The 27603-nt window shown below is 41.0% G+C and overlaps 1 protein-coding gene across 2 annotated transcripts; it reads right to left on the reverse strand.

The window, feature by feature from the left end:
* Positions 1 to 7004: 7004 nt before the first annotated feature.
* LOC141775073 (ribosomal protein S6 kinase alpha-6) lies at positions 7005 to 27079 on the reverse strand. 2 transcript variants are annotated; one of them, XM_074647999.1, is made up of 22 exons: positions 26607 to 27079; positions 23441 to 23500; positions 23226 to 23342; positions 23062 to 23143; positions 22860 to 22940; positions 21978 to 22057; positions 21148 to 21254; positions 20013 to 20050; positions 19556 to 19698; positions 19388 to 19458; positions 18610 to 18698; positions 18309 to 18373; positions 17749 to 17851; positions 17447 to 17571; positions 15784 to 15906; positions 14513 to 14602; positions 14264 to 14422; positions 14010 to 14171; positions 13727 to 13803; positions 12588 to 12705; positions 12049 to 12189; positions 7005 to 8241 (listed from the first exon to the last, which is right to left on the reverse strand). In XM_074647999.1, exons 1-22 carry the CDS (start codon positions 26634 to 26636, stop codon positions 8116 to 8118), a joined length of 2187 nt encoding a protein of 728 aa, XP_074504100.1. In that variant the 5' UTR covers positions 26637 to 27079; the 3' UTR covers positions 7005 to 8115. The 2 variants fall into 2 exon arrangements, with proteins under 2 accessions (XP_074504100.1, XP_074504101.1); XM_074648000.1 differs by having other exon boundaries at positions 21148 to 21264; positions 26607 to 26938.
* Positions 27080 to 27603: the final 524 nt, after the last annotated feature.

Below are 27603 nucleotides of genomic sequence, written 5' to 3' on the forward strand. Positions count from 1 at the left end.
CAGGCACACTCTGCTGTTGCCAACGTATACGGCAGACGCATATAGGACGTCCTGTTAAAGAATACCAGCTCTAGTAAAGTATGTCAGAGCACTACCAGAGCTACACCTTCCAATAGTGACACTCAATGGTTACAAAAGTGATGTTTCCAGTAACGTTCCTCAGGCTGAGAGAATAAGTGAGGCTTTAATTTGCTTTGGAAACACACATATTTGGGGCATTTTTCACACCACAAATGTCATGTTTTGAACTGCATAAACAACACATATTTTGGCGATGCTCCTCACACTTGTTGCAGGGGGGCATCTAACACTGATTCATCACATTTTCACTGTATTTGTGCTCACAGTTGCTTGCACTTGAAAATACAAGCAGCCATCCACTCTCCATACTGCAGGGCACTGATACGACTTCAAAGTGACCAAAGTTGATAGCTGATCACTGGAGGGCAGAGGACACTGTGCAGGTATAACGCCAGTGTATTAGAGGACAGAATCAATTGCAGAGTAACTGAGAGCGGAGGAGAGAAGAAAGCAGAGTGGATGAGGAGGAGGAGGGGGTGTCGAAGAAGAAGAAGGAAGAATATGCAATATGACTAATCGCATAACCTAAAATCAATTTCACATCCTCAGTTCTGGCATCCCCAGCTACAGTTTGTAGGGTGGGGGTGGGGTGACATATATCCAGCCAAGGGGATCCCAATATGGAAGTCTATAAAAATCCTCATGAAAAGAAAAAATGAAGTGTTGTTTCTGGTCAAATCTAAAATTCTCTCTTTTATGTTCAGTCAGTGGCAATTACTAGTGAGAAAACGGTGTCAGTAGAACAAGCTGCCTCTGTGATCTCATTGTTCCTCTCTGTTGAGGCTGCTCCATTCATGTCTCTGCAATTACTTTGACAATTAAAACCATATTAAGGTTGTGCTGGATGATGGCTCCATTAAGGAACAGACCAACTCTGAGTGACATCCACGCTTTTGTTATTTCGAGGCCGACACACTCCAGCAAACTTTGATGTTCGAAGTGGTCACAAGTAGGGATGCACCGATACCAATACCGGATCGGATATCGGGCCGATACTGACTCAAATATCCGTGACAATGGGACCGATCTATTCAATTCAATTCTAGGCTTATATTAGGGCTGATGTGAAGACCATTTTTGGGGCTTTGGTGAGAAATATTCAAAGTTATTCAAAGCTTTGTGGCGCCAAAGGCTGACTTGTTTCCATTTCACTGTTTCAGTGCCGCTGCTGCACTACTGTACACACACAGGCACCTCTACACACAACAAGCAGTGATATCCCTTTGAGAATAACTAATGATAATTATTGTTGAATATGATTAATGAACAATGTTGTGGGATTATTCCTTATTTCATGGGCTATTTTGCAATTTATACATTATTATTACATGGCTTTGTTGAATGTCGAACTCTGGCGGACCGTTTCTGTGTCAAATTATTGATTTCTTAAGTAATTAGCCGTGTAATAAGAGGGATATCCCTTACTTATTACGTACTTTTATATATATATATATATATATATATATATATATATATGTGTGTGTGTGTATATATATATATATATGTATAAAAAATTAAAAACCAAGCATTTGAACAGTGATTTGGAGGTCGAATACCATGGCAACGGTTGAAGCTTCGAAGCATTCAGGTCAGCCCCAGCTTATATACTATATACATTATATACTGGAATTTGAATTCCTGTTTAAGTTTTGACCAATTTATTGCTGCATTAAAAAGTTTAAACTTGAATTGAAATTCCTGTTAAATTTGAAGACTTTTTACTGAGCTGCTGGTGTACCATTTATTATTTGAATAATATGTTAAATAAAAATTCAGTAAATTAATATTGACGTATTTAATTGTTACATTTTGTTTTACAAAGTTAGGAAAGCAACTGGGGCTGTCAAAGTTAATGCGATAACACGTTTACGAAAATTCGATTTGACGCCACTAATTTCTTTAACGCATTAACGCAATCGATCTTCCGAAGGTTGTAACGGTCTCAGTTTTAAAGCTAAAGTGAAGATACTGGTATCAAATGAAACAAAACAAAACCTAAGGAATCCAACCATGTCATACTAGTTCGTCGTGAAGGAGGCTAAATAACTTGTGCTAAATTTTGGCGAGGAAAAACTGTCATGGCCATTTTCAAAGGGGTCCCATGACCTTTGACCTCAAGATATGTGAATGAAAATAGGTTCTATGGATACCCACGAGTCTCCCCTTTACAGACATGCCCACTTTATGATAATCACATGCAGTTTGGGGCAAGTCATAGTCAAGTCAGCACACTGACACACTGACAGCTGTTGTTGCCTGTTGGGCTGCAGTTTGCCATCTTATGATGTGAGCATATTGTTTTATGCTAAATGCAGTACCTGTGAGGGTTTCTGGACAATATCTGTCATTGTTTTGCGTAGTTAATTGATTTCCAATAATAAACATATACATTTGCATAAAGCAATCAGATTTGCCCACTCCCATGTTGGTAAGAGTATTAAATACTTGACAAATCTGTCATTAAGGTACATTTTGAATGGATAAACAATGTGTGATTAATTTGCGATTAATCGCGATTAAATACTTTAATCGGTTGACAGCCCTAAAAGCAATGTTTAAGTCAGGCCTGATGTTTCCTTACACATAAAAGAATGATCCCAGTCACTTCCACACAGTGAGGCATACAGCTTATTAATTAAACACTGGTATCAGATCGGTACTCGGTATCGGCCTATACCCAAAGCCCAGGTATCACTATCGGTATCGGAGCTGGAAAAGTCGGATCGGTGCATCCCTAGGCCTTCATTTAAAAAACTACATCATGCTCTGTGTTTAGAAAGGAGCTTTCGCCATCCCACTTACCCTGCTGGCATACCCATTAAACACACACACACACACACACACACACATGAAGGAGTGGTATATGTGAGAGGCCTGTTTATGACACCGAGAGAGTAAATCACTGTGTCTGATATCTTCATTTGAGACAGAGGGGCTGATCACTGCTCGTCCTGCTTGTTCCACATTAACTCATTATCACACACGCTCACTCCATTAATTCTCTTGCTTTTATTAGCGGCGAGAGTGGATCCACACGCACACACACACATAAACACACAGTGGACCGGTGACAAGCGCTGCCTCTACCTCATCTGACAGCTAATGGCTTCATTAGGAGCGGCGTGTTAATTGGCCGGCTTTGGGGAGACGCTCGTTAATGAGGATAAATAGATTCACACCTGAGCGGGGCGCTACCCAGCCACAGCAGTGCACTGTGGGAACTCTGGACGCTGGCTGGCGAGCCAATGTGGACTCCATATATGACTGCTGTTATGGAGCATAAGTCAACGTGACAGACCCTTGTCCTCCCTTTATTTCCTCCTTCCTCCCAGCCTGAGCACAGTGGTGTTTTTTTCCTTGCCAGGCAGACTTATTAGCCGAGTGGTTGATTAGCACCAGGAGGCCAAAACAAAGAGCAGTATGTCAAAACAATTAGCCCCACTGTTTACCTCTCAGCTCCCAGGCTGACTGCTAAATGCATCTAATCCAGGAGAGAGAGAGAGATATAGAGAGAGACGAGAGGACATGGAGTCAGACAGTTGCAGAAAAAGGACAACAGCTGCTCCATAGGCCATGTGTGTGTGTGTGTGTGTTTGTGTGTGTTTGTGTGTGTGCATTGATGGGAGCAGTCCTGGTTGCCTCAATCCATCTGCTCTCCTGCCTAGATCTCCATCCTCTGCTGTCTGGTCATGACAGCTCTCACACACACACACACACTTGTCTTTACACACCAGTGGTTAGAGGAGCTGCTGTCCTCGGGGGAGCAGGGGGTTGGACGGACAAAATGGAAGCAGGCGAGACTGATCATTTACATAAGGGTAGGACACAGACCCACTGAGGGACGCTGCTGTGTTGTTCAACAGCCGTGGAGCTTTTCATGTGCTGGGCAGTGTTACCACCTAGTGGCGGCTAATACGCTTTGCATCTCATTTATTGTTTTTATTAGGGGAGGACACAAAGGGGGAATGAAGCTGAATGGGAGGTGGGCATTGTTTTCTTCTAGGGCTGTCAATCGATTAAAATATTTAACCGCGATTAATCACATGATTGTCCATAGTTAATCACGATTAAATCGCAAATTAATTTTTTCATCTGTTCAAAATGTACCTTAAAGGGAGATTTGTCAAGTATTTAATACTCTTATCAAAATGGGAGTGGGCAAATATGCTGCTTTATACAAATATATATGTATATATTTATTATTGTAAATCAATTAAAAACACAAAACAATGACAAATATTGTCCAGAAACCCTCACAGGTACTGCATTTAGCATAAGAAATACGTGGCAAACTGCAGCCCAACAGGCAACAACAGCTGTCAGTGTGCTGACTTGACTATGACTTGCCCCCAAACTGCATGTGATTATCATAAAGTGAGCATGTCTGTAAAGGGGAGACTTGTGGGTACCCGTAGAACCCATTTTCATTCACATATCTTGAGGTCAGAGGTCAAGGGACGCCTTTGAAAATGGCCATGTCAGTTTTTCCTCTCCAAAATTTTGCGTAAGTCTGAAGCGTCATTTAACCTCCTACCCGACAAGCTAGTATGACATGATTGGTACCACTGGATTCCTTGGGATTTCTAGTTTCATATGATACCAGTATCTTTACTCTAGCTTTAAAATCCTGCCAAAACCAAAAAATCATTGCGTTAAGGTGTTAAAGAAACGCATTATTATTGCATTAACTTTAACATCACTAGTTTAAAGCTGTACTAATCAATAGTTTTGTAATAACAATGGATCAAATGACTACAAGTATTGTGAAAGTGCTTACCCTTAGAGAATTGTCACAAACTCTAGGGTTCCCCTGAGCTATACGAAGCATGTCATCATCTTTTAGCTCGTTGTTTTTGATTTTTAACTGTTGAGTTTTGTTTTGTCGCTCAAGGCTCTCATCAGCATTGTTTCAAGCATAGACTGTATATAAGAAGTGGACGTTGTCACCATGACGATACTCATTGGTTCGTGGACTGACGTTTTGAAGCCTCGAATTCAGCATTATATCTGTCACCATCTTTATTTTTTGCAACCAGAAGTGACATAAGAGGGCAGAGCTAAGTACAACTGAACGCTGACTAAGACGTTTTTAGGCGACCAAAATGTTACAATTAACTTTGATGAACTGAAAGCACACTGTGAAAGGGTTAAAGTTGTAAGACAAAAATACAGACAACTCACAGACCACACAACGCCGTGGTAGCGACCAGTCAATCACAAGGTAGCCACGCGCTAAATCACCCCCTGCTTTATGGTCTATTTGACTCTAAATGGGACCATAAAAATAAATAAAACTAAATGAATATCATGCTGTATTGAAGAAGACTTGAAACTAGTGATTGAGACCATAAACTCATGTTTACAATGTTTACCGAGGTAATAAATCAAGTGAGAAGTAGGGTCCTTTTCTCATAGACTTCTATACAATCAGACTTCTTTTTGCAACCAGATGAGTCGCCCCCTGCTGGCTGTTACAAAGAATGCAAGTTTAAGGCACTTCCACATTGGCTTCACTTCTCAGAACCAGAGGTTGCCCACTGGTTTCAAGCCACAACAGGCAGCTGTTTCCAGTGAAAACAGCTCTGATAAATTAGCTGTATGCTACTTGCCCATAACCAAATGAATGACAAGGTTAGCATCTAGCTGGTGAACGTAGTGGAGCATTTAGCAGCTAAACAGTCAGATATTTCCCTTGGGAGTTGGTGGAGTAGTAGAAAGTAGAGCTAAAAGCTGAGTGAATATTCAACTTACATTTGCCAGAGGGCCAGAAACACCACTCCAAATGAATGCTAATGTTGCTCTATCTGCTGGATGTGTAAATATGCAACTGTTTGCTAACACATCACCATATGGCCTTTAGAAAGGGATAATAATATGTCAATGATGTGTTTACATCTAAGTGGATACAAATATCTGTCTCTGAGACTTCTGCTGCCACCCCAACACGAGTGTGAAAAAAGTGAACACTGAAACATTACATCAGCGCTACAAACATATTTTAGGTTCAAAGTTCAAATGAAATTTGTTCAATGAAGTCTGTGGATTATCCTGAGTAAGAGGACTGTCTCTGGAAAGAGATGCCCCTGTTGATTTAAAGGAACAGTGTGTAACATTTAGGGGATCCATTGGCAAAAATGGAATATAATATTCATAACTATTTTCTTAAGTGTAAATCACCTGAAAATAAGAATTGCTGTGATTTTGGTACCTTAGAATGAGCCGTTTGTATCTACATAGGGAGCGGGTCCTCTACACGGAGCCAGCCGCCATGTTTCTACAGCAGCCCAGGAGGGACAAACCAAACGCTGGCTCTAGAGAGGAACATTTGCGTTTTCACGATTTTGCATCGGCCACCATAGTTCTCCTACACGCTTGGCACACAGGAGAAGCGAAAATTCAGTTGGTTGCAATCTGAAACCTAACCACTAGATGCTGCCAAATCCTACAAACTGTTCCTTTAAGAAAACAACAAAACAAAACAGTGCAAGTTTGAATTCATGAGCAATAAAACAACCTCATTTCATTCAGTGCCCTCAAGGGTTTTGCTGCTACAGCCTTAGTTGTTCTGGTACAGTAGCTTATGGTGGCTAATGTTTGCAAACTTATATATCTCACGGTGACTAACTCACATTACTGAGTTTGTTTTCTCACTTTTTAACCCTAGTCTACTTGTGTTAAAGTTTTAGCATAAACATTTTGTTGGCTTTATCATAAAGTAAATAAAAAATAAATAATACTCTCCATAAAATGAATGGAAATTCAATGTGTTTCCCTGTAATTTCCACTTCTGAACACAAGGGCAGCTGTTCAGCAAAAGTTATACTGTATAGTCTCATGCTGTTTTTTTTTACTGATGATTGGCTTTAAATCATTCGTAGAGTTAGATGTTTGTGATGGAACAAACCAGCTCGGACCACACTGGATGCATGTCAATAATGATCTTTAATGTCAATATATACAGAACTTGAAAGAAAAATAGAATCTTAAAAATCAAATGAAATAAATACAATATCATACAATTTCCACAAATGTCTTTTTGAAGAGATATCCATGGAATTTTTTTTTTTTTTTTTTTGTAATTCAGCCTCTCTGGTTCGACGGGGTGCGTCCCGTCCCCCCCAGAGAAATCCCTACAGCTCCCCCCACATGCTCTTCATCTTCATTACATATATTTATAGATTTTTTTTGCAAACTAGATTTCCTGTCGTCGTTACCACATTGAACCACCTTCAAAGACATTATCATTTGTCCATCTGCAGCTTATCTTTCCTCTTTTGATACATTGTTAGCATCACAAAGTAACATGAGTCAGACGGTGAATTTTAAGGGGAAAAAAAAGTACAGGTTCTGTCCACACATGCATTTATGTAACAAAAATGCTGGCAGATGATTTGGATCCTGAGGGACTTTCTAATCCGCCACGAGTGGAATCATATCTTTTTATTTTGAAGAGAGGAAACAGTCTTACGATGTCCCTCGGTCAATATCGTCCTGCCAACACTCTCACACATAAACCATTACTGCACTTAGAAGAAAAGACAGCAAAAGCCAACACGGGAAGGAGAGAGAACTGAGGAGGAGGATGACAGAGCGCAGATGAAGAGCAGTGTGGGGTGGGGGGGCACAGTTTACCGAAGCAGCTTTTGAATCAGCCAATCACAGTGAAGGAGAACATCAGCTGGTGCGTTTCTTCCCCACGCGAGGAAGAGAGAATGAAAAAGGCGAGGAGGGCAAGTGCATATGAAAGCTGTGGAAATAAATACAAGTCTGTCTCCCCAGCGGTAACAGATATGTGAGTTTCCCCCTCTTCCTCTTCGGCTTACTTCGTCACGATGCGACCTCGTCCAGTGTGAGTGTGCATGTGTGTGTGAGTATGTCGGGTGTGTCAAATAAATAGATTAAAAAGGGAGACAGTAGGTCTGACTGGCCAGGACTTCGGTCTGTGTGTGTGTGTGTGTGTGTGTGTGAGAGTCTGACTGAGAGTGAGGTCAACACTGGAGGGCGAGCGGTTCGTGTGTGTGTGTGTGTGTGTGTCTACATGTCTGTTGAGGTGAGTTTCTTCATGCTGCGTCTCTGGGCTAGACTGGACGCTGCCACGGGCTCCAACACCGGCTGACTTGTTTTCTGGCTCAGTGCTGAATAGGTTGCAGCCATGGCTCCCTGGAAAACAACAAAATGAACACATTAACTTTTAAATAGATACAAGACTCCAGCTTTTTTGCATTCTTTCCCCTAGAGGGTGTACAGGTCAGGAGATCAGTCAGTTTTGTTGTACTAAACAAGGCAAAGTTTTGTTTTTGGTCATGAATTTGTGCTGCTCATTTCAACCAGTAAGCTACCTCCGGGTCTGAAAAGTGAAGCCAATGGTGAAGTGCCTTAAACCTGCATTCATTCTAACCGCCAGCAGGGGGCGATTCCTCTGGTTGCTGAAAGAAGTCTGTTTTTATAGAAGTCTTTGAGAAAACAAACCTACTTCTCACTTGATTTATCACCTCAGTAAACATTGTAAACATGAGTTTTATGGTCTCAATCTCTAGTTTCAAATCTTCTTCAATACAGCATGATGTTCATTTAGTAAACTATGGTCCCATTTAGAGTCAAAAAGACCATAAAGCAGGGGATGATTAGGGCGTGGCTACCTTGTCATTGACAGGTCACTACCACGGCGTTGTCCGGTCTGGCTATTGTCCGTGTTTTCGTCTTTGAACTTTAACCCTTTCACAGTGTGCTTTCAGTTCATGGAAGTTAATTGTAACATTTTGGTCGCCTAAAAATGTCTTATTCAGCGTTCGGCTGTACTTAGCTCCGCCCTCTCATGTAGGGGTGTAAGAAAATATCCATACACGAGTATTGCGATATTATGTTGTGCGATACTGTATTGATTCTCTAAAACTCTATTGATTTTCTAATTAACCTCTTAAAAATCTGACTATTTTATTTTTCGGAGGATGTAGCGCGGAAAGTTTTAAAGCTACAGTCAAGAATGAGGCTAAATAACACTCTGAAGTTACGCTAAATTTTGGCGAGGATAAACTGTCATGGCCATTTTCAAAGGGGTCCCTTGACCTTTGACCTCAAGATATGTGAATGAAAATGTGCTCTATGGGTACCTACGAGTCTCTCCTTTACAGACGTGCCCACTTCATGATAATCACATGCAGTTTTGGGTAAAAACCATGAGGAACAAATGTGATATTTTTGCCTATTCTAAATTGGTTTATTTCTGGTGTGTTCTTTATACTATGACAGTTTTCCTAAAATTAAATAAATACATTTAAAAAATTGCAATATACCGCCTTGCTTACAGTATCGCAATATATTGAATCGTTACCCCTGTATCGTGATACGTATCGTATCGGCAGATTTTTGCCAATACGCAGCCCTACACTTGTGTCACTTCTAGTTGCAAATAACCAAGATGGTGACGGCCAAAATGCCTAACTTGAGGCTTCAAAACGGCAGTCCACAAACTAATGGGTGACGTCACGGTGACTATGTCCGCTTCTTATATATGGTCTATGGTTTCAACATGATAAATCTGCTTATTTGGAAACAAAATATTATCATTATTATGTATATCCAGTCAACAAAAGAAGCAGGTCCATTCATCTTGACAGGTTTCTTAGATTCTGGGAGAGTTTGCCAACATCCAGCTTATTCAACATTGTATAGCACTACATTTGTTTGTTTATCAAGTGCCACCCACTTATCCAGAGATGAATCAGAAAGACGTCATCTGAAAATGTGCAGAATGGGGAGCAGCACTTAAAAGTAACACAAGTGCAGATGCATCTTAAAAAGTATCGAAACAATATTACATCTTCAAAATGATACGCAAATACTAAGGGCCGTGGTGCAGGCAGTCAAGGTCAAGAGGTTCAGGTACAATGATTCATGCTTGCGTCATCATAATGTCCTCAGTTGACAGAAAAGAGTCCAACTGGTGGAACATTCAGTCTGACAGAAAACGTGCCTAACAGAGTTTAAGGAAGAGACTAACAGGCTAACAAAGTGGCTGCAGGCACGCAAATAACACCTCCTGATGGCTGCGGTGTGCAGCGAGGCCTTTCAATACAAACTATTTGTCAGACCTTGAATCCCATGTGCAAGAGAGGAGGAGAGCAAAAATAGATCAGTGACAGCAGTGGGATTCATGACTAAGAGCAGGATGACGAGTTCACAGTCAGCAACACCTAAATTCAGACTGACGAGTGGAAAGATGGTCTTTGACAGAAAACGTACAATTTAATGTGACCGGCATTAATCTATTGAACCGTCCATCCTACCTGACGATAACTGTACCGCCCGGTGGCGAGGTGTTAATGACGCTGAAATCTATCAGTAGAGCTTTGCTTGGATGTCAGAACTGAATACTGTTGCTGATCAGATGCATCCCCTAATGGTGATCCTTGGATAATGTGCAATGTCTCAACACATGCAGACCTCAGAAATGTGAGGTGGAACAGGCTGTTCACTGCATGAAAACTCTACAGGAACTTGTAGCGTCAGGGTTAAGATCCTTTGCAAGATCTTGTTGAATCTTTGCCTTGAAAATTTGAGTTTTTTTCTGGAGTTCTAGCATGACAGGTATAACTTATAAAATACTGTATTTCTGTGAGTGGTAACTTTAAGCCAGAAGTAAGACAGGAGTCTGTCCTGTCTGCTTGTCTGTTGCATTGTGGTGAAGAGAGAAGTGAGACACAAGAGCGAAGCTCTCAATTCACTGTTGATCTTTGTTCAGACCCTCATCTATGATCACAGGCTTTGGGTTGAATCTGAGTGAACGGGATCACATATAGAAAGCAGATTTCTGTGCAGGAAGACTGGCCTCTCTCTGCATGTTTGGGTGAAGAGTTCAGCATTTTAAATTCAGAGTGCCTCTATATAGAGCCGCTCAAGCGCTTGGAAAGGATGCTGCCCAGACAACCTCTCTCCGTAGGGGGTGATAGAGTGATCGCAGGGGGAGATGAGGGGAGTTAATGGAGAGAAGGATGACTGCTCTGTTATGCTGTTTGTTCTGTGACTTTCAGTAGGGTCACGTTGAGGGTTCTCATGACTTTATAAGTGGAAAGTTTCCGATCGCTGTACGCTGATGTTGGTACCCATAGAAGTTCCTTTCGTTTTTTAAAGAGGACCTATTATGCTCATTTTCAGGTGCATACTTGTATTTTGGGTTTCTACTAGAACATGTTTACATGCTTTAATGTTCATAAAACGCTTTATTTTTCTCATAATAGCTGTGCTGCAGCACCTCTTTTCATCTGTTTGAGCCCAGTCCCCCTTTCTGCGGGGGAGAGTATCTCCCTTTGCCATGGACTTTGGGCTTTGTAACTTTGCAGACATTTTACACGCACAAATAAACTATATAACGCACTAAAGGAAAGGGGAAAACGCACAATTGCATAATAGGTCCTCTTTAATGTCAGTTTTGTTATCTACTCTCGTTATCCTGTCATATCGTTCTGATATTGATGTTGGAGTGCAAAAAAAAATGATTCACCATTTTTGAAAACTGAACAAGGCAGCATCCTTTTTTTGTTGTCAGTCGCCTAGCAACAGTGCTCTCGCGACTTAAGCCACTTCAGCGGCAAACGTGTTGTGTCAAAAATACACCCTGACGTGTTCCATTTGAAAGAAGCAGCCGACCTTGATAAGTGGCGAGATAAGATAGAAGGCTGGACACATCTGCTCTGCTGGATCTGGTATTAGTAATAGATGAGGTTAGAAGTGTATGAATCACCAAGCATCAGCCTCACTTTTATATGTCAAGAGGCACTGCAAGAGTATGACATCAGACCGCCTTCTGGTTCGGAGAGATGACGTGGTTCCATGTTTAGAAACACTGAGTGAACTTTCATTACCAATACGACCAACACATGTGAGACCATGTAACGATGAGGTACCACTAGCCTTTAAATTCTACCCCATCTTTGTTTGTTAATGAGGAGGATATATTTATACACCCACCTTGACGAGGTGCGGTGCATCATGGCGTGTGAGCTGGAAGTGTGGTAACGTATCTCTGCAGGTGATCCAGGAATGCTTTAGAACCTGCTCTGCTGTGTATCGCTGGTGAGGGTCCACATGGAGCATATGGGACAGCAGGTCCTGGAACACAAAATAACATCCAGTCAGAAAAGTATTATGAGGGAGAGAAAAAAATGAATTTCAACTGAAGTGTGATTTTTCATTGCATCTTAGTCATTTAAACACGCATAAGCCTTGTTGTTCAATCGTCAGTTTTACAACACAGAACGAAACTGATCAATCCAAATGGGATCCAATCTAAATATTACAGCTAAATTACGTTTATATAGCACCTTTCAAAAACAAGTGTGCTTACAGACATGAGAAGAGAACAAAAACAGTAATATTAGACTTTGAGAAATGTGCTTTAAAGTCACAGTACCAATGAATATTAGCTTCAAAGACACACCACCTGTGTGAAGCGACGACGTGTCGGTGTCTGTCTGTGTGTGTGTGTGTGTGTGTTTGAGTGTGTGTACCTTTGAGGTGTCTGATACGGTATCCCAGTTGCCGCCTGTCAAAGAGAACTTTCCAGATCCTATCCGGAGAAGAATCTCCTCTGGTGTGTCGTTTGGCCCATTAGCAAACGGCGTGTACCTGACGGGGGGTTAAGAGCAGACGTTAAGAACACACATGAAGTATTTATCATTTAATAGATTCTACTGTATACTAATCTCTGCGGGGGAAGAATAGATTCATGTAAGAATCCAGATTCCTATTTTCTAAGATTCTGATTTGATTCACAACTTCCAAAAACTGATTTTCTTTAAACTTTTTTTTTCTACAAAAGAATCTGCATATTGCTACTGATGGCCAATAATCAACTAAGTCAAAAGTTGTGTCAAGCATTATTGTGTAATTTGTTGAAAAAATAATAATAACAGTTTTAGAGTGATATTTTATATACAATTTATTTTTTAAATTGGCAAGTCAAAAAGGCAGCTAGCCTAAGCCTCACAATTTTATTTTATATAACAGGTAGAATTTTTTTTTTGTATAACTTGAACTTGTTATTCTTGCATTCACTGAGAATTGAAATACTTTTTAGTAATAAGTGTTTAAATGTAAACTTTTGCCCTTGTGTGTTGAAGTTGTTGCAATCAGCTGATCTAACTTTTTCAAATCTAAAAAGTCCATCATCTTTACTCTGCTTTCATGCCATAATTTGCCACACCGCCTTAATTAGGGCACAGCGAACTGGAGGAGATCCTGAAATTAGCACCCCTATGTACTGAATCAGGAATTGTTTTGAATCGACAATCAATTTTAAATTGAATCATGTGCCCAAGAATCGAAATCGAATCGTGAGATACTGAAAGACTCACACCCCTACTAGTCTCATAAGGCAAACTTGACTGCCACTTTGTGGCAATTAAACACATCATGAATACAACTATCGGAAATTCTGGGGAAATTTGCAACTAAAAAAAGCATAGAAAGTGCTCCAAACTGTCCATAATGACAGCAACAGTACAAGCAAAGTAAATAGCAAGAGCACTGATGTACTATTTTGGGCTCCATCTTTACACGGCATTAGACAAGTTGAGAAATTTGGACACTTCACAATTAATCATTCCCTCCTACATTCAAGCCAAATGATCCAACATTTTTGTCTTACCCTGCCTGCATGGTATACAGTAGAACTCCAAGACTCCATATATCACAGGCTGCATCATAACCTTGCCGCATTAGTACCTGGACCCACACAAACAAAGAAAGGCAAACCATTAGGGACTCATACCAATGGGAATTCTCTTCTTTACATGTTACTCTTATATCCATTTAACATGCTCTCTCCTATATCATACCCCTTTCTCTGTATCTCTAAATTGTATCTTTCAGGTATCAAGTCTTATATTCCTTCTAGTATTTGTTCTCTTTTTTCTCCCATCATTTCTCACCTCTGGTGCCACGAAGTTGGCGGTGTAACAGGGCGTGAGGAGCAGGCCGTTGCCGCCCCGAAGCTGCTTGGCGAATCCAAAGTCACAGATCCTGATGGAGTCAGGATTTCCCGAGTCATCCATATATAGGATGTTACTGGGCTTCAGGTCTCGGTGTACCACCTGGGGAGGAGGAGGAGGAAAAGAAATCATTAGAGAAAAAGACATCACATTTTCACTTTGTGCTCGTACAAAGTGCAGAAGTGTCTCCTCACCCCTTGGCAGTGGAGGTAGTCAACAGTCTTGGTGATGGTGTAGAGCACAGCGCTGGCCTCTCTCTCAGAGAAAAACTTCTGCCTGAGGATCTTGTCCAGCAGCTCCCCTCCCTTCATCAGCTCTGTTACCAGGTATACATACCTGCCCTCGTCATACACCTGACACACATGTAGAGAGAAAACCTGTCAGCACGGTGACAAACTAAAAACTTTACGGTCGTGAAATGCTCACACACAGATGTTACTGACGTCTTTCAGAGTGATGATGTTGGGATGCTGTCCGTATCGCATCAGGATTTCGATCTCTTCAGAGGGGTCCCTCTTACTTTTGTCTATAATCTGAGACACATGGAAACACATGAGCAGTTAGTCAAATTAGAGAGTGTACTACAACAAACAGCTGAGATATTTTAAAACAGTAAAGCACTGCCTTAAAGGCTTCAGTTGCTGAAGCTGTGCTGCCCTCTACTGGTCTGTTGGCAACACTAACCACCAGGGACGTGCACAGACATTTTGAGGGCGCTATTGCTCCGACCTAATAAACGGCGACAAAGCAGCGAAGGTGAGAAGTCCCCTAAGGGTTGTGGGGGCATACCACTCTGGAAATTATTTTTTTAATTCAAATTCTGACAATGATTTTTATCCCTGGCAAAGGCACCAATTTCTGCATGAAAAGATTAAAATAAAACAAACATAAAAAAATAACTAAAAAATAACACAAATATCCATAGTTATCTTAATGAACTTTAAAAAGGTAACCAGAATTTCAGTCAGTAAAAAAAAAAAAAAAAAAAGTAAAAATTCTTTTCACTTTCATATTGTGACTGCTCACTGACCATCTTTATTAATATGCCAGTAGTTCAAGTGTCAGAGACGGACACAATCCTCCTGCTGGGGGCTGAGGTGACATTTTGTCGCTTGGTAACTGTGGTAAACTATTTTCATTATAAAAACCATGGAACATTTTCACCACTTGTGTATTAGACTGTAGGGAACACTGAACACTTCCCCAAAAGGCAACAGGTCACAATAGGTTATAAAACTGAAAAGCATTTCTGAGTGATGCTGTCGATTTGAATGTCCGTTGGATGCCATTCATGTCCGTTCACATAACCCTACTACGGTGAAGCAATGCGAATTGCTCGGGCAACTTTAGTCCGGCCTTGTGCATGTCCTTGCTAACCACAATAGACATGCTTACTAAATTATCCGCAATTTCATTGAGGTTCAGAAGCTTTTATGAACCCACATTCTAGAAACACCGATATATGAAAATACTACAGTCATCTAATATATTTTAGTCATTTAGTTCCCCAGGAATTTTATACCACAGCGCTTTCTAACGCTGATCAAAAATGCAGTAATAGTGGAGTAAGGTTATTTTTTTTATTTCTATAAAAAACATACACAGATACTCAGACCATGAGAGAAAACTTCATAAAAAGGCTGTCACACACTCACAGCATCAATGCAACTATTGATAGTGAACATGACACATAATGCATCGGTGGCCTTCCTACCTTCACAGCATAGTCCATGGTAGAGACTCGGTGTACACAGCGTTTACAAATGGAGTAGGAGCCGACCCCGATGTCTTCCTGCAGCTCGTACAGATCAGAGAACTTGGTCGAGCCCCCGTGCATCTGAACAGAACAACATTTCAACTGTTACATTACATTCTTTAACATTAACTAAATAAATAAATAATCTAAAAAGTGTTCCAGTAAAACCAGCAGCTTCTGTCCTTCACAAGGCTTGCCTACACATCTGATGTGGTGTTGTGTGCTCCTCCACACCATTCGTTTAACACTTCTGTTCACAAATATGCCAGAGTGGAGCTTGTAGTAGTAATGTTATTACATATTCAGCAGTCAAACTGTCATTGCAGATTTACCACCATTGTAGTATCTGCTCCCTTTTCACACATCATGTAATGTCAAAATGCTGTCAAATTAACAGTTATGGGCATAAATTGAGCCATGCTGAGTGTGTGTGTGTGTGTGTGTGTGTGTAGGTCTGCAGTGGAACACAACAACCACTAAATATAATTTTGGTTGTTTGGCAACTAGTTTTGATTTCTGCCATCATGTCAATCAATTTAGATCATAATTTCACTTCATTGTACAGAAATCAACATTTAAGTTTGCAGCGAACGCTGTGAATATTGTCAGATTGAACAAAAGCAGCCAGTAGAGCCGTGAAAGGAAGTGTGTAAGCACCTCTAGAAAAGTATTCAGCAGAGTTCTTATCTACTAAATTGCTGCGAAAAAACAGTTACAGATGTGTTAACTGAAGTGTTAACACGCACAAAATATTAATTTTTTTCCCTTACTGTAAAAAGAGACCTACTAAACTGTTTACACGGCTAACGAAAATTAATATTCCATTAGTATTCCCATTTACATGCAGCCGTGCATACGCCGATTAACGTAACCGGTGGCGGACTTGTTCCACCGTGCAAACACAGCCTCCCTCTTACATTCCTTCAACCACCTTTAACTTTATTTGCGCATATCCAAAAACCTGTTAATATCCAAGTCTTTCATAATGTTTAAAAGTAGGTGTGTTTCTCCTTCCGATCACAAATGTGGGCTTTTCTTTTGGGGCATGCATCTCTGCAAACTGTCGGCTGGTTGGTTTGTGTCCGACACACAGAGCTGGCCGCAAACGGGCAAGAGGCTGTGTGTCGTAAACTGCTGTAAAAACCCCAATTGGGACGCATATTCTGACTTTGCTGTATACATGTCAAAAGAATGCTCCTAAAACCAAAATAATATTGGCATATCTCACATTTCTTTATCGGAAAACGCTCACATGAAATAAGGCTTAATTCAGAAAATACAAAACGGAATTTGCGGTTTACATGACCTGTATTAAATTCTGAATAATAGTGTGCATGTAAATGAAGTCAGTGTTTTGACCAGCTTTCGCAAGGGCGCTGTGTTAAGCTCCAAAGTAAAATAGTAGACACATCTAGTCAGTATCATGTTGCAAAATGGTCCGCTATTGGAGAAAAATTGAATTGTTCTATTACTTTTGTGCAGCAAGTAATCATCATACAAAAGCTAAAGAGCAAAAGAATATCTGTGCGTGACATTCGTGTATTTGAGTTAATATGCTAACAATCAACCTGTGTAAATTGTGAAAGAGGACATTTCCAAAGTAGAGATAATGTTTGTTCACCTGAACTATCGGGAGTATGCTGAGCAGTGGGGAGCTCTTGTTCTCATCCATCGGGGTCGGAGCGACAAAGCTGAAGCCTTTGAAGAGCTGGTGGGCGTTAGCACTGGGAGGGATACCTGGGGAGTCTAGATATACAAAAAGATAATTCATAATATAGTCATATCAACATACAGACACCCATTATATTTGGTTATTTCTTGTAGTCAGTGCTCAGTTGCAGTTTCCATGGCTGCAGGAGTGGCTGTTGTTTTTAAGCTGAAAGCTGAGCGTGTGTGTGTGTGTGTGTGTAGGTGTAGATTTACCTTTAGGCGTTTTAGCGGTGAACTCTGGGTCGAAGCAGAACGTGTCATCTGGTTTACCTGCTGCGGGCTTGAATGGGGGCTGGAGCTCTCTCCTGTACAGTTTCTGCAGAAGATATCGATGCAGAAAACACACATACATGTTAGGAATCAGACCCCACCACAGGCTGTTTGCAGTGTGTGTGTGTGTGTGTGTGTGAGAACATATGTGAGAGAGAGAAGCCAAGAAGACCCCTCCCAGATTAACCCGCTCCCATCTCTCCACAGCCCGGTCCAGCCAATAGCATCCTGCGGGCTCCTAAACACTCACGCAGGGCTATTAGTGCACACACAGCGAGAACTGGCCCTCTGCCCAGACAACACACACACACACACAAACATAGTTGGCGTGGCCAAGACTGATGGCCAGAACTCACCAAGCCAACCGTTTGTTAGGTGTGAAGCCTCAACAGAAGCTGGAGAGTTACATGTCTGTGTGTGTGTATATGAGAAATGAGAGGGTTTTTTGTGTGTGTGTGTGTGTGTGTGTGTGTGTATGTGTGTGTGTATGTGTGTGTGCTCACATTCCAGTCGATGGTGGAAAAGAAAGCGTGGCGTTTGATCTCCTCCACTCCGTCGGGCCCGGCCCCTGAAGACACAGATCGCTCTGGTTCACTTAACCTGGCACGTTCGGTTTTTATTGTTATTGTTAGGATCAACACATTCACACATTTTTTCTCTCAGCGGGGTTTTCGCCATGTGATTTAAGTGGATGCCAAAATGTTAACAAGCTCAAAGCTAAGCGAGTGGCACAACACACCTCGTTTTCTGTTATTCTAACAGATCTACACACTCGCACACACAATGGGCTTTAATGCGCCTTACCTAGTCTGTTGGCAGGGTTACGTTTAAACAGCATTCTCAGCAAACTCTGGGCTTCCAAACTGAGGAACTGGGGCATTCCCAACTTAGCTCTGGAGAAGGGAAAAGAGCAGAGAGCGACAGGTGGATATGGACAAAAAGAAAAGCTACGGATCACTAATTACTAGGGCTGTCAAAGTTGAGGTTATAATAACGCAAATTTGTTTTAACGCCACCAATTTCTTTAACCGAACTTGCGATTTTTAGGTTGTAGTGGGCCATTTTCAAAAGGGGTCCCTTGACCTCTGACCTCAAGATATGCGAATGAAAATGGGTTCTATGGGAACCTACAAGTCTCCCCTTTACAGACATGCCCACTTTATGATAATCACATGCAGTTTTGGGCAAGTCATAGTCAAGTCAGCACACTGACACACTGACAGCTGTTGTTGACTGTTGGGCTGCAGTTTGCCATGTTATGATTTGAGCATATTTTTTATGCCAAATACAGTACCTGTGAGGGTTTCTGGACAATATTTGTCATTGTTTTGTGTTGTTAATTTATTTAAAATAATAAATGTATACATACGTTTGCATATAGCAGCATATTTGCCCACTCCCATGTTGATAAGAGTATTAAATACTTGACAAATCTTAATAGTTAATTGCGATTTACTATGGACAATCATGAGATTAATCGTGATTAAATATTTTAATCGATTGACAGCCCTTCTAATTACAAAACGCGTGTCACTTCTGTCCCGCTGTGAGTGTCTTAATCATACAGTACATAACGACTCACTTGAGAATCATGTTCATGGTCTCATTGCGGTCTTTCCCTTGGAACGGTAATGTCCCCGTTAGCATCTCAAACTGCAAACACACAATTAAAGAAAGGGAATATCATTAATATGATTTTTTTCTTCTTTTCAGTTCATATAAATGTCAAAGAAAAAAAAGATTTCCGTACCATAAGTACTCCCAGAGACCACCAGTCCGCACTCTGCGTGTGTCCTCTCCTGTTGACCACCTCAGGGGCCATATACTCCACCGTACCACAGAAGGAATATGCCTTCTTATCAACATCTACTGACTCTTTACTCAAGCCAAAGTCTGCGCAACAGCAACGCAAAGCAAAGCAAAAAGGTGAGATACACAGCAGACTGAACAGTCACATCCAGTACTTATACTATGCAGAGCTTTAATTCTTTTAGGAAAATAGCTGCCGAGGAAAGTCAGCCTAAAGGACAAAAACTGGGTCGTGAATCTATTCTCAGTAAAGACACATTTAATATGAAACAGTTTAATTACAGGCTATTAACTAGATTAGACTATTCAATTACTCTTTTGAATAAAAAAAATAGCTTTTTACAATTAAAAAAATAAGTCAAATATTGAATTTATTTAGCATTAAGTCAAAAACATACCTGTTAACTTTATGTGTCCAGCTTCATCAAGTAAGATGCTGGAAGAAAAGAGCAGGTTTTCAATGGAGGTGAGCTACAACAACAATACAACGACAGTATTAAAGCAATCTCATGCCTTAAAATCACTAAAGGTGTTAGGATATCTTTGCACATCTATTCTTAAGTTCTGGGGGTGTCAAATTGACTGCTAATTATGAGGAATAACCGATCAGAGTACTCCATTCGAAGCTACATTGGACACATCCACTCACAGATTCTGAAACTATTCAGGTTAACTAAAGTGCTAAAGTCACAAATCTGTTAGTTGGTATGTGTCCGTGTGAAAACATGTGTTCAGTGAAGTTATGGGCTGAAATGACTTAGAAACATAGATGGAGGGATTGGCCGTATATGGTGAAGATCGCGTGTCAAGTTCAGAAAAACACATTCATCCTAAAGAGAATTGCATGATGCTATAATTTGGACTTTAATATAATGGAATTTAACAGAATCAGTGGAGAAATTCACACACTCAGTTTCTTTTAGATGTTGAAAAACAAATGTTCTTTGATTTCTTTTCAGCCATCTGTCATATAAGACTAAATGTCTCTTTAAAACATCTGGTATAAAATCCTTTCAACGTTTTAGGTCTATGTTTTATGCATACAGCATATGGGCAATATGTAAATCATCTTGTAGCATAATCTCCTCTTTATGACATAAGGCAGTAATTTTGCTTTTAGGTCTTTGATACGGAAGCCCTTAACGGACATGATTCAAACATTTTTATTAATGCGGTTTCTCGAGAATATGTATTTGTACAGTATGTACCCTTAGTCACATGTGTATCTTTCTATTAACTTCCCCTGACAAACAACCTTTTGTTTTCTCGTGATAAAGTTAAGTATCTCATTAATGTCCAAGTAGAAAAATGATAATTGAAACATATTCAATTTTAAATGTTAATCACAGTAATGTATCAACTTTCGGAAATAATGAGTAAGTGCCTATGGCAGGTGATGACGGCCAGGGCCGTACAGTTTATATGTGCAAGCCAAAAATCATCAGTAGTTTTGTGAGAACAAATATCTATAAGTACGTTGAAAGATGACTGTGGGGTTTGAGTGTGAGGGGTCAAAGGTCTTAGTGTTCTTACTTCTCTGGCTTGAGATCTCTGTAAACTATGCCCAGGCTGTGCAGGTGGTCAAGGGCCAGGGCCAGCTCTGCAAGGTAGAATTTCACATCTTCCTCTGTAAACATAACCTGATAAGAACTGGACAAATTTACTCTCTGAACTAAGAAGAGGAGAGAAATTCAGCAGCAAAGGAAAAAAAAAGACACACAACTTCAATATTAAGCTTCAGTAACCACAAACAGAGAAAACAGAGCATTGTTATTGTCACAATATCAACATTTCAAATAGGTTACACGACTCAGCAAGCTGTTGATTTGACACTGCCAGCAGCTATCGCTTTGGTTTCCGAGACATGCCTTTCAACACAAGGAGAACAATCACACATTGTCTGAGTTCCCTGAAAGCGTTTGAAAAAGCTGATTTGAGCCTCTAACTGACAAGAAACCGATGATCTAAAAGCGGATAAAGATTCCAAGAAAAGCACTCGTGTGTGTTTCCGAGAGGAATTCAAGGCATAATTTGAATAAAAAGCAAACAGAAAGCAGGAGAGACAAATGACTTGGCAGTACTTATGCTCTTATAAAATAAATTAAACATTCTTGCATACTAAATTTGCACCTGTTCCATTTGTAGCTGTCAGCTTTAACAATTCCTTAGGGTTCTTGGAATAACATTGAGGCATATGTGGTTCTGATCTTCACAAACATGTTTAAAACATTAGGGGTTAAAAAAAAAAAGACCATTAAATACTTGAATGATAAGGACATGCTGTATTTTTCTTTTCAGACAAAAAAATAAAATAAAATAACTTAAAGTATAATGACATGTGAAGCAACAGGACGTCAGCTTACCTCTTTGGATAAGCGAGTGAATACATCCCCTCCCCTGAGAAAGTCCAGTATTAAATACAGTTTCCCTTCTGTCTGAAAGGCTGGGAGATGAGGAAACAAGTCAATTACCTACCAACTAATTATGTTCGCATTTCAACAGAGACTCTCAGGGTGACACGTGTAAACACCACAACTCACTTAGAATAGCAACAGCTTGCTAACACTAACAATGATGAAATCATATCAGAATAACATTCGCTTGATCCTTTTGTTTTTAACCATTGTTTTTTCACGTGGATTGTTGCAATCTTGTCTGTTAAAGGGACAGTGTATAGGATCTGGCAGTATCTAGCAGTGAGGTTGCAGATTGCAACCAACTGAAACCTCTCCCGTGTGCCAAGTGTGTAGGAGAGCTACGGTGGTCGATGCAAAAACGCAAACGGCCCTCTGTAGAGCCATTTGTTGTAAGAGTTGTGTAGGTCATTTGGAGCAGAGCCAGTGTGTGTGTGTACGAGGGAAGTGAGTTGTGAAGCAAGAGAGAGAGCGGCGGTGACAGGAGCGAGTAACGTTATCGATTATTTAAAATATTTTGACGAGTCCAAAGTGAATGTTTTGTTTATCTTTGTGGAAGATATCGGATGTTTGGTTCTCACTTCTAACAATGCTTGTGAGCCAATAGCATAACAACCTTTGTATCACGTGGTATCTCTGGGTCGTCAGCGATCAAATTGCCAGTTGCCAACGACATCTAGTGGCTGAATGTTATCAATAGCACCTTTAACAATTTACGCTTCTGATTTGAACATAAAGATGCACATAAGCAGCTTATCCCTACCTGAACTGGGATTTAATCTGTATTCTATATAATCGCCTGCACACTATGTAAACAAGAGTTTCTCTTACCGTAGTGCAATTTCACTATGAAGGGATGATTGACTTCCACTAAAATGTCTCTTTCCATCTTAGTGCGAACTCTGTCCCTGACTGGAGAGACAAAACAGGAAGGGACAGACAGTGAGAGGGAGAAATTCAACACCAAGGACAGGACATTTGCACTGTGCTGCTTCGGGTGGATGTAGATTGAAAACAAAGTTGCTGCGTTTACCTTTCAAAGATGCCTTTTTTAGAACTTTCATTGCATATAACTGACCAGCATCTGGACCCAAGAGCTTCCTGACAAGAAATACCTGAGAGAACAGGAGACATTTAGAAAGACACCTAGGGGTTGCACTGATGGAAACATTTGATTTGTCTGCTGCGTTTCCTCACCTTGCCGAAAGAGCCCTGGCCGAGGACTTTGAGCAGCTCAAACTGAGATGGATCCGCTTTCTCACAGCCCTCCTTCACAAGGTGGGTGATAGGAATCTCCTCATATGTCCCTTCATCCTACACAAACAGTATCAGCATGAGACAGCCACGCAAGACCGCAGGTCTGTCATCCCACATGCACATGCTTCTAAAACCTCAAGCCCACCATTACTTACACAGTGTGAGAAAGACTCTCCCTCCTCCATGGGCTCGTCCATTATTTCATGTCCATTGACCTGCAGCGAAACCAAAAAATATCATCAGAGTCGGTAAACACTTTCAGAAAAGCTTGTTCATCCTTGTTTTCAGCTGAGCAGGACGATGAGCGCAGCTGCCGCACGCCCACATGTATGACGGAGGATTCAACAGATGAAATCAATGAGTCACATGCAATAACAACAGAGCGCTTTTAACTTTTCCAGCTCTTATTTGTTGTCAAACAGTATGGAGTCCATACTCTAAAGCCCGTCCAGCTGTCCAGCTCTCATCCTGTCCCTATAAAGCCCCTCATTATTAGCATTCTAGCTTAATCCCCAGCCAGGACAAAAACAACATGTCTGACTGGCTCTGAGAGGCTGATGTTTGCTAGGGCTGCAGTCAGCATTCAACCTCTTGAGGACAAACTAGGGTCCAGCTCTTTCAGGGCTTCGGGGGTGATGGTGGTGGCAACATGCTTGTTTTTTAAAGACCACAGACAGACGTGCTTTGTTCTACATTTAGGAGCCTGTTTCATGGCTCTATTTCCTTTGTTTGAATAGCCCTACTGTCAGCACAGGAATGTCAGATATTTCAGCATCCACACGTAAAATCTGACAATAAACTGGCCGCCGTGACATTAACCAGGTCTGTATATTTCAATTCTGTGCTCCAGCCTGCATGATGTATTCAGTCCGGTGTGTTTGTGTGTTGAATTCCATCAAGCCTCTGAAGAGGGGGGATGAGTCATAGCACTACGCAAGCCCACTCAGTGGGTGGAGCCACAAACATACACTCACGTACATCCCACAGAACAGAGGCCAACACACCACTTGCCCAATATCTCACATATATAGAATGACATTATCAACATAAAGATTCAAAATCAGTCACGATGTTACGCTTCAAAGCAAGAGAATGTTTTTTCCAAAATTTAAGCCATCTCTGAAGTATAACATGCAGGCTAGCCAAAGCCAGGGCAGTGCTTGTGTCATAATTCACACATACATTTTCACTCCCACCTTTTGCTGTGGCTCATCACGGCTTGTAACAGAGCGCAGCCTACACTTGCAGCACAACCAGGCGAGCCTTTTTCAGCCATTTGAAAAGACGGTCTGACAGCCGTACATAATATCATCTCGCAATCACTGATGTCGGCGTTGAAATATCTCCTTCAAAGTCCACATTTGATACAAGTGTTAAACCACTAGCCCAGTTTAAGTGGATAAGCTTAATGTTTACTGTGTGCTTCTGTTATCTCGGTGGCTTTCAAGTGTGCTGCAAATCTGTGGACAGCAGATTAAAGTGCCCATTTGTAGCGAGAGATTTTGAAACATAGTAATATATTTGGGGCATAATGGATTATTCAATGTTTCCATGCCACCTACATAAACCGAGCTCCTTTCAACAGATTGCCAGAAATGTTGTGGTTGAATTCTTCCAAACTATCACAGGATGGGGGGGTTTAGCTCAACAAAAGGTCAGAAGTGTATGTTGCAATAGCTTCTTTCTGCTTGCTTTAAAACAGTCACAGCAGTCAGACAGACAACCAGACAGACAGACGGTTTGGACTGTAGGTGTCAAAGACTGCAAAGAATTCCAGAGATGGAGAGGTTTAGGATGTCAGGTTGGCTTAGCTGCACATGAAAAAACATCCCATAGTGGGGCCCCATACTAAAGCAAACGGACCCTTTCCACAGTTATCACAACACAGCATTAATAAACGTCTTTTAAATGTATTATTGGTTTCACTAAAGAGCTGAAGATGACAAATCAGCCCATTATTAATAACAAGCGTTTACATCCCCTGTTGTTGTGAGCCTGGTAGACACAATATGCAATGCTTTATCACAACTTTACTTTGCTAATGCAGTTAATGTACTAATACTATGGCTGTGTAGATGAATAGTTTTATCAAAATAAGAGTTATTGCGTAGTTTACAAAAGGAGAGTTAAAGCTAATATCACTCATTCACTTGTGCTGCTGACGAGCTTTAACCCTCATAATAAGGAAAAGTAAATATATGTTTCACATTGATTTCTGTGAGTTGTCAGTTGTGATGAAAAACATGTGGGTGTTTGTCATGTTCTACTAGTCATCCTCCTAGATTGATCTCTCCCACTAGTGAGTCAGAACTTTAAAGATCATTCATATGGTTTAAAGAACATAATTACGACTTTCATTTTTCTGGTAATAGTCAGACAGACACACAGACAGACGGTTTGGACTGTAGGTGTCAAAGACTGCAAAGAATCCCAGAGATGGAGAGGTTTAGGATGTCAGGTTGGCTTAGCTGCACATGAAAAAACATCCCATAGTGGGGCCCCATACTAAAGCAAACCCCTTTCCACAGTTATCACAACACAGCATTAATAAATGTATTATTGGTTTCACTAAAGGGCTGAAGATGAGAAATCAGCCCATAATTAACAACAAGGGTTTACATCCCCTGTTGTTGTGAGCCTGGTAGACAGAATATGTAATGTTTTATCACAACTTTACTTTGCTAATACACTTAATATACTAATAATGTGTCTGTGTAGATGAACAGTTTAACACAATAAGAGTAGAGTTAAAGCTAACATCTCATTCACTTGTGCTGCTGACTTCATTTAACCAGCTAGTGTCAAACTTTAACTAAATGAAACGTTGCAGAAATATCCCACAGCCTTACTACATACATAAAATCATAAAAACAACTTTACCAGCTCTCTGTTAACAACACGGTGGAGGTTGAATTAAAAACTTGTCTCCAAGTTTTCAAAGCCTTGTGAGCTGTCAGCTAGCATGCTAACTCCATGCTACATGCTAATGCTAAGCTAAGAGGCTAAACTGCTCTTGAAGAAGTGTAAATAAACAACAACTAAGAGGAGCTCCGTGTGTCGTTTGGATTATTAAGAGCCCGGGATAACGAGCTGGTTGCGATAGAAAACTAATACTATAATTAAACCTAGTAATAAACCCTGAGACAACAAAGCAACAACAATAAACATGTAACACCAGCTGTTAGCAGTAGCATTAGCATGCATCACGGTGCAGCCTGCTGCAGATCGTGACGCCAGTTTAAGCTTCTTCACCATCCTCACAGAGCACAGATATAACTTATGTGTTAGGTGAATTCATATGCAAAGCGTTGATCAACTCACCTCGCCACAAACCTCACTGTTTATCTCCATCTTGTGCCAGGATTCCTCTCTCTATCTCAAGTCTAAGGCATCGTAGTCCACCTAGACCTCCGCTCCTCCACGTTGCATGTCTTCCACCTCTCTCTCTCTCTCTCTGTGTCTCTGTGGCTAGTTCTGCTGCTTTGACGATCAGATCCAAGCTGTGTCCAAGTCTACTATCGAGGACGGGATCCTGGGGTGTCGGTGCCGGGGGGGAAGAGTTAGATGATGCCTATGACCGAGAGAGAGAGCACCACCACCACCGCTGCTGCTGCTGCTGCTGCTGCTGCTGCTGCTGCTACCCTGCCTTCATTGATGCGAATATGGCGGCTATCGTGGTACCTGGTCGTCAGTGAATGAGAGTTTATTGACGTATTTATGACGCAATTCAGTTAAGGATTTCCCCCCCGTCCAAAGCAGAGCGGAGCGGCGGATCTGGAGATGGAGAGGAGGAGAGGACGTGGTGGCGTGGGGGGATTTGATGCTGTGTTGGTGACATGATGATGATGCTGTGTGTGTGACATAGCCTACATGCATCCGGGTGATGTGATGGACTGAACTAGTCACTGCTGCTGTTGTAACGGGACTTTAATTTAGGATGCAATTAAGGGAGAGAAACAGACACCTCTTGTGGTGAGCCATAAATCTGATCTTAAAGGTCCCATATTGTGCTCATTTTCAGGTTCATACTTGTATTTTGTGTTTCTACTAGAACATGTTACATGCTGTAATGTTAAAAAAAACACTTTATTTTCCTCATACTGTCAGCCTGAATATGCCTGTATTTACCCTCTGTCTGAAACGCTCCGTTTTAGCGCATTTTGACGTTATTGCAACAGAATTGCATTGCTAGGTAACAGCTTGGGTCCATGTGTACTTCCTGTCAGCGGATGACATTCACATACACTGCAACAGGAAATAAACTGGGACACATTTAGAATGTTTCCGTTTAAAATTGTGTCAAGGGTCTAAATATTGT

This window comes from Sebastes fasciatus, chromosome 10 (assembly GCF_043250625.1).
Source record: "Sebastes fasciatus isolate fSebFas1 chromosome 10, fSebFas1.pri, whole genome shotgun sequence".
Classification (NCBI taxonomy): Eukaryota; Metazoa; Chordata; class Actinopteri; order Perciformes; family Sebastidae; genus Sebastes; species Sebastes fasciatus.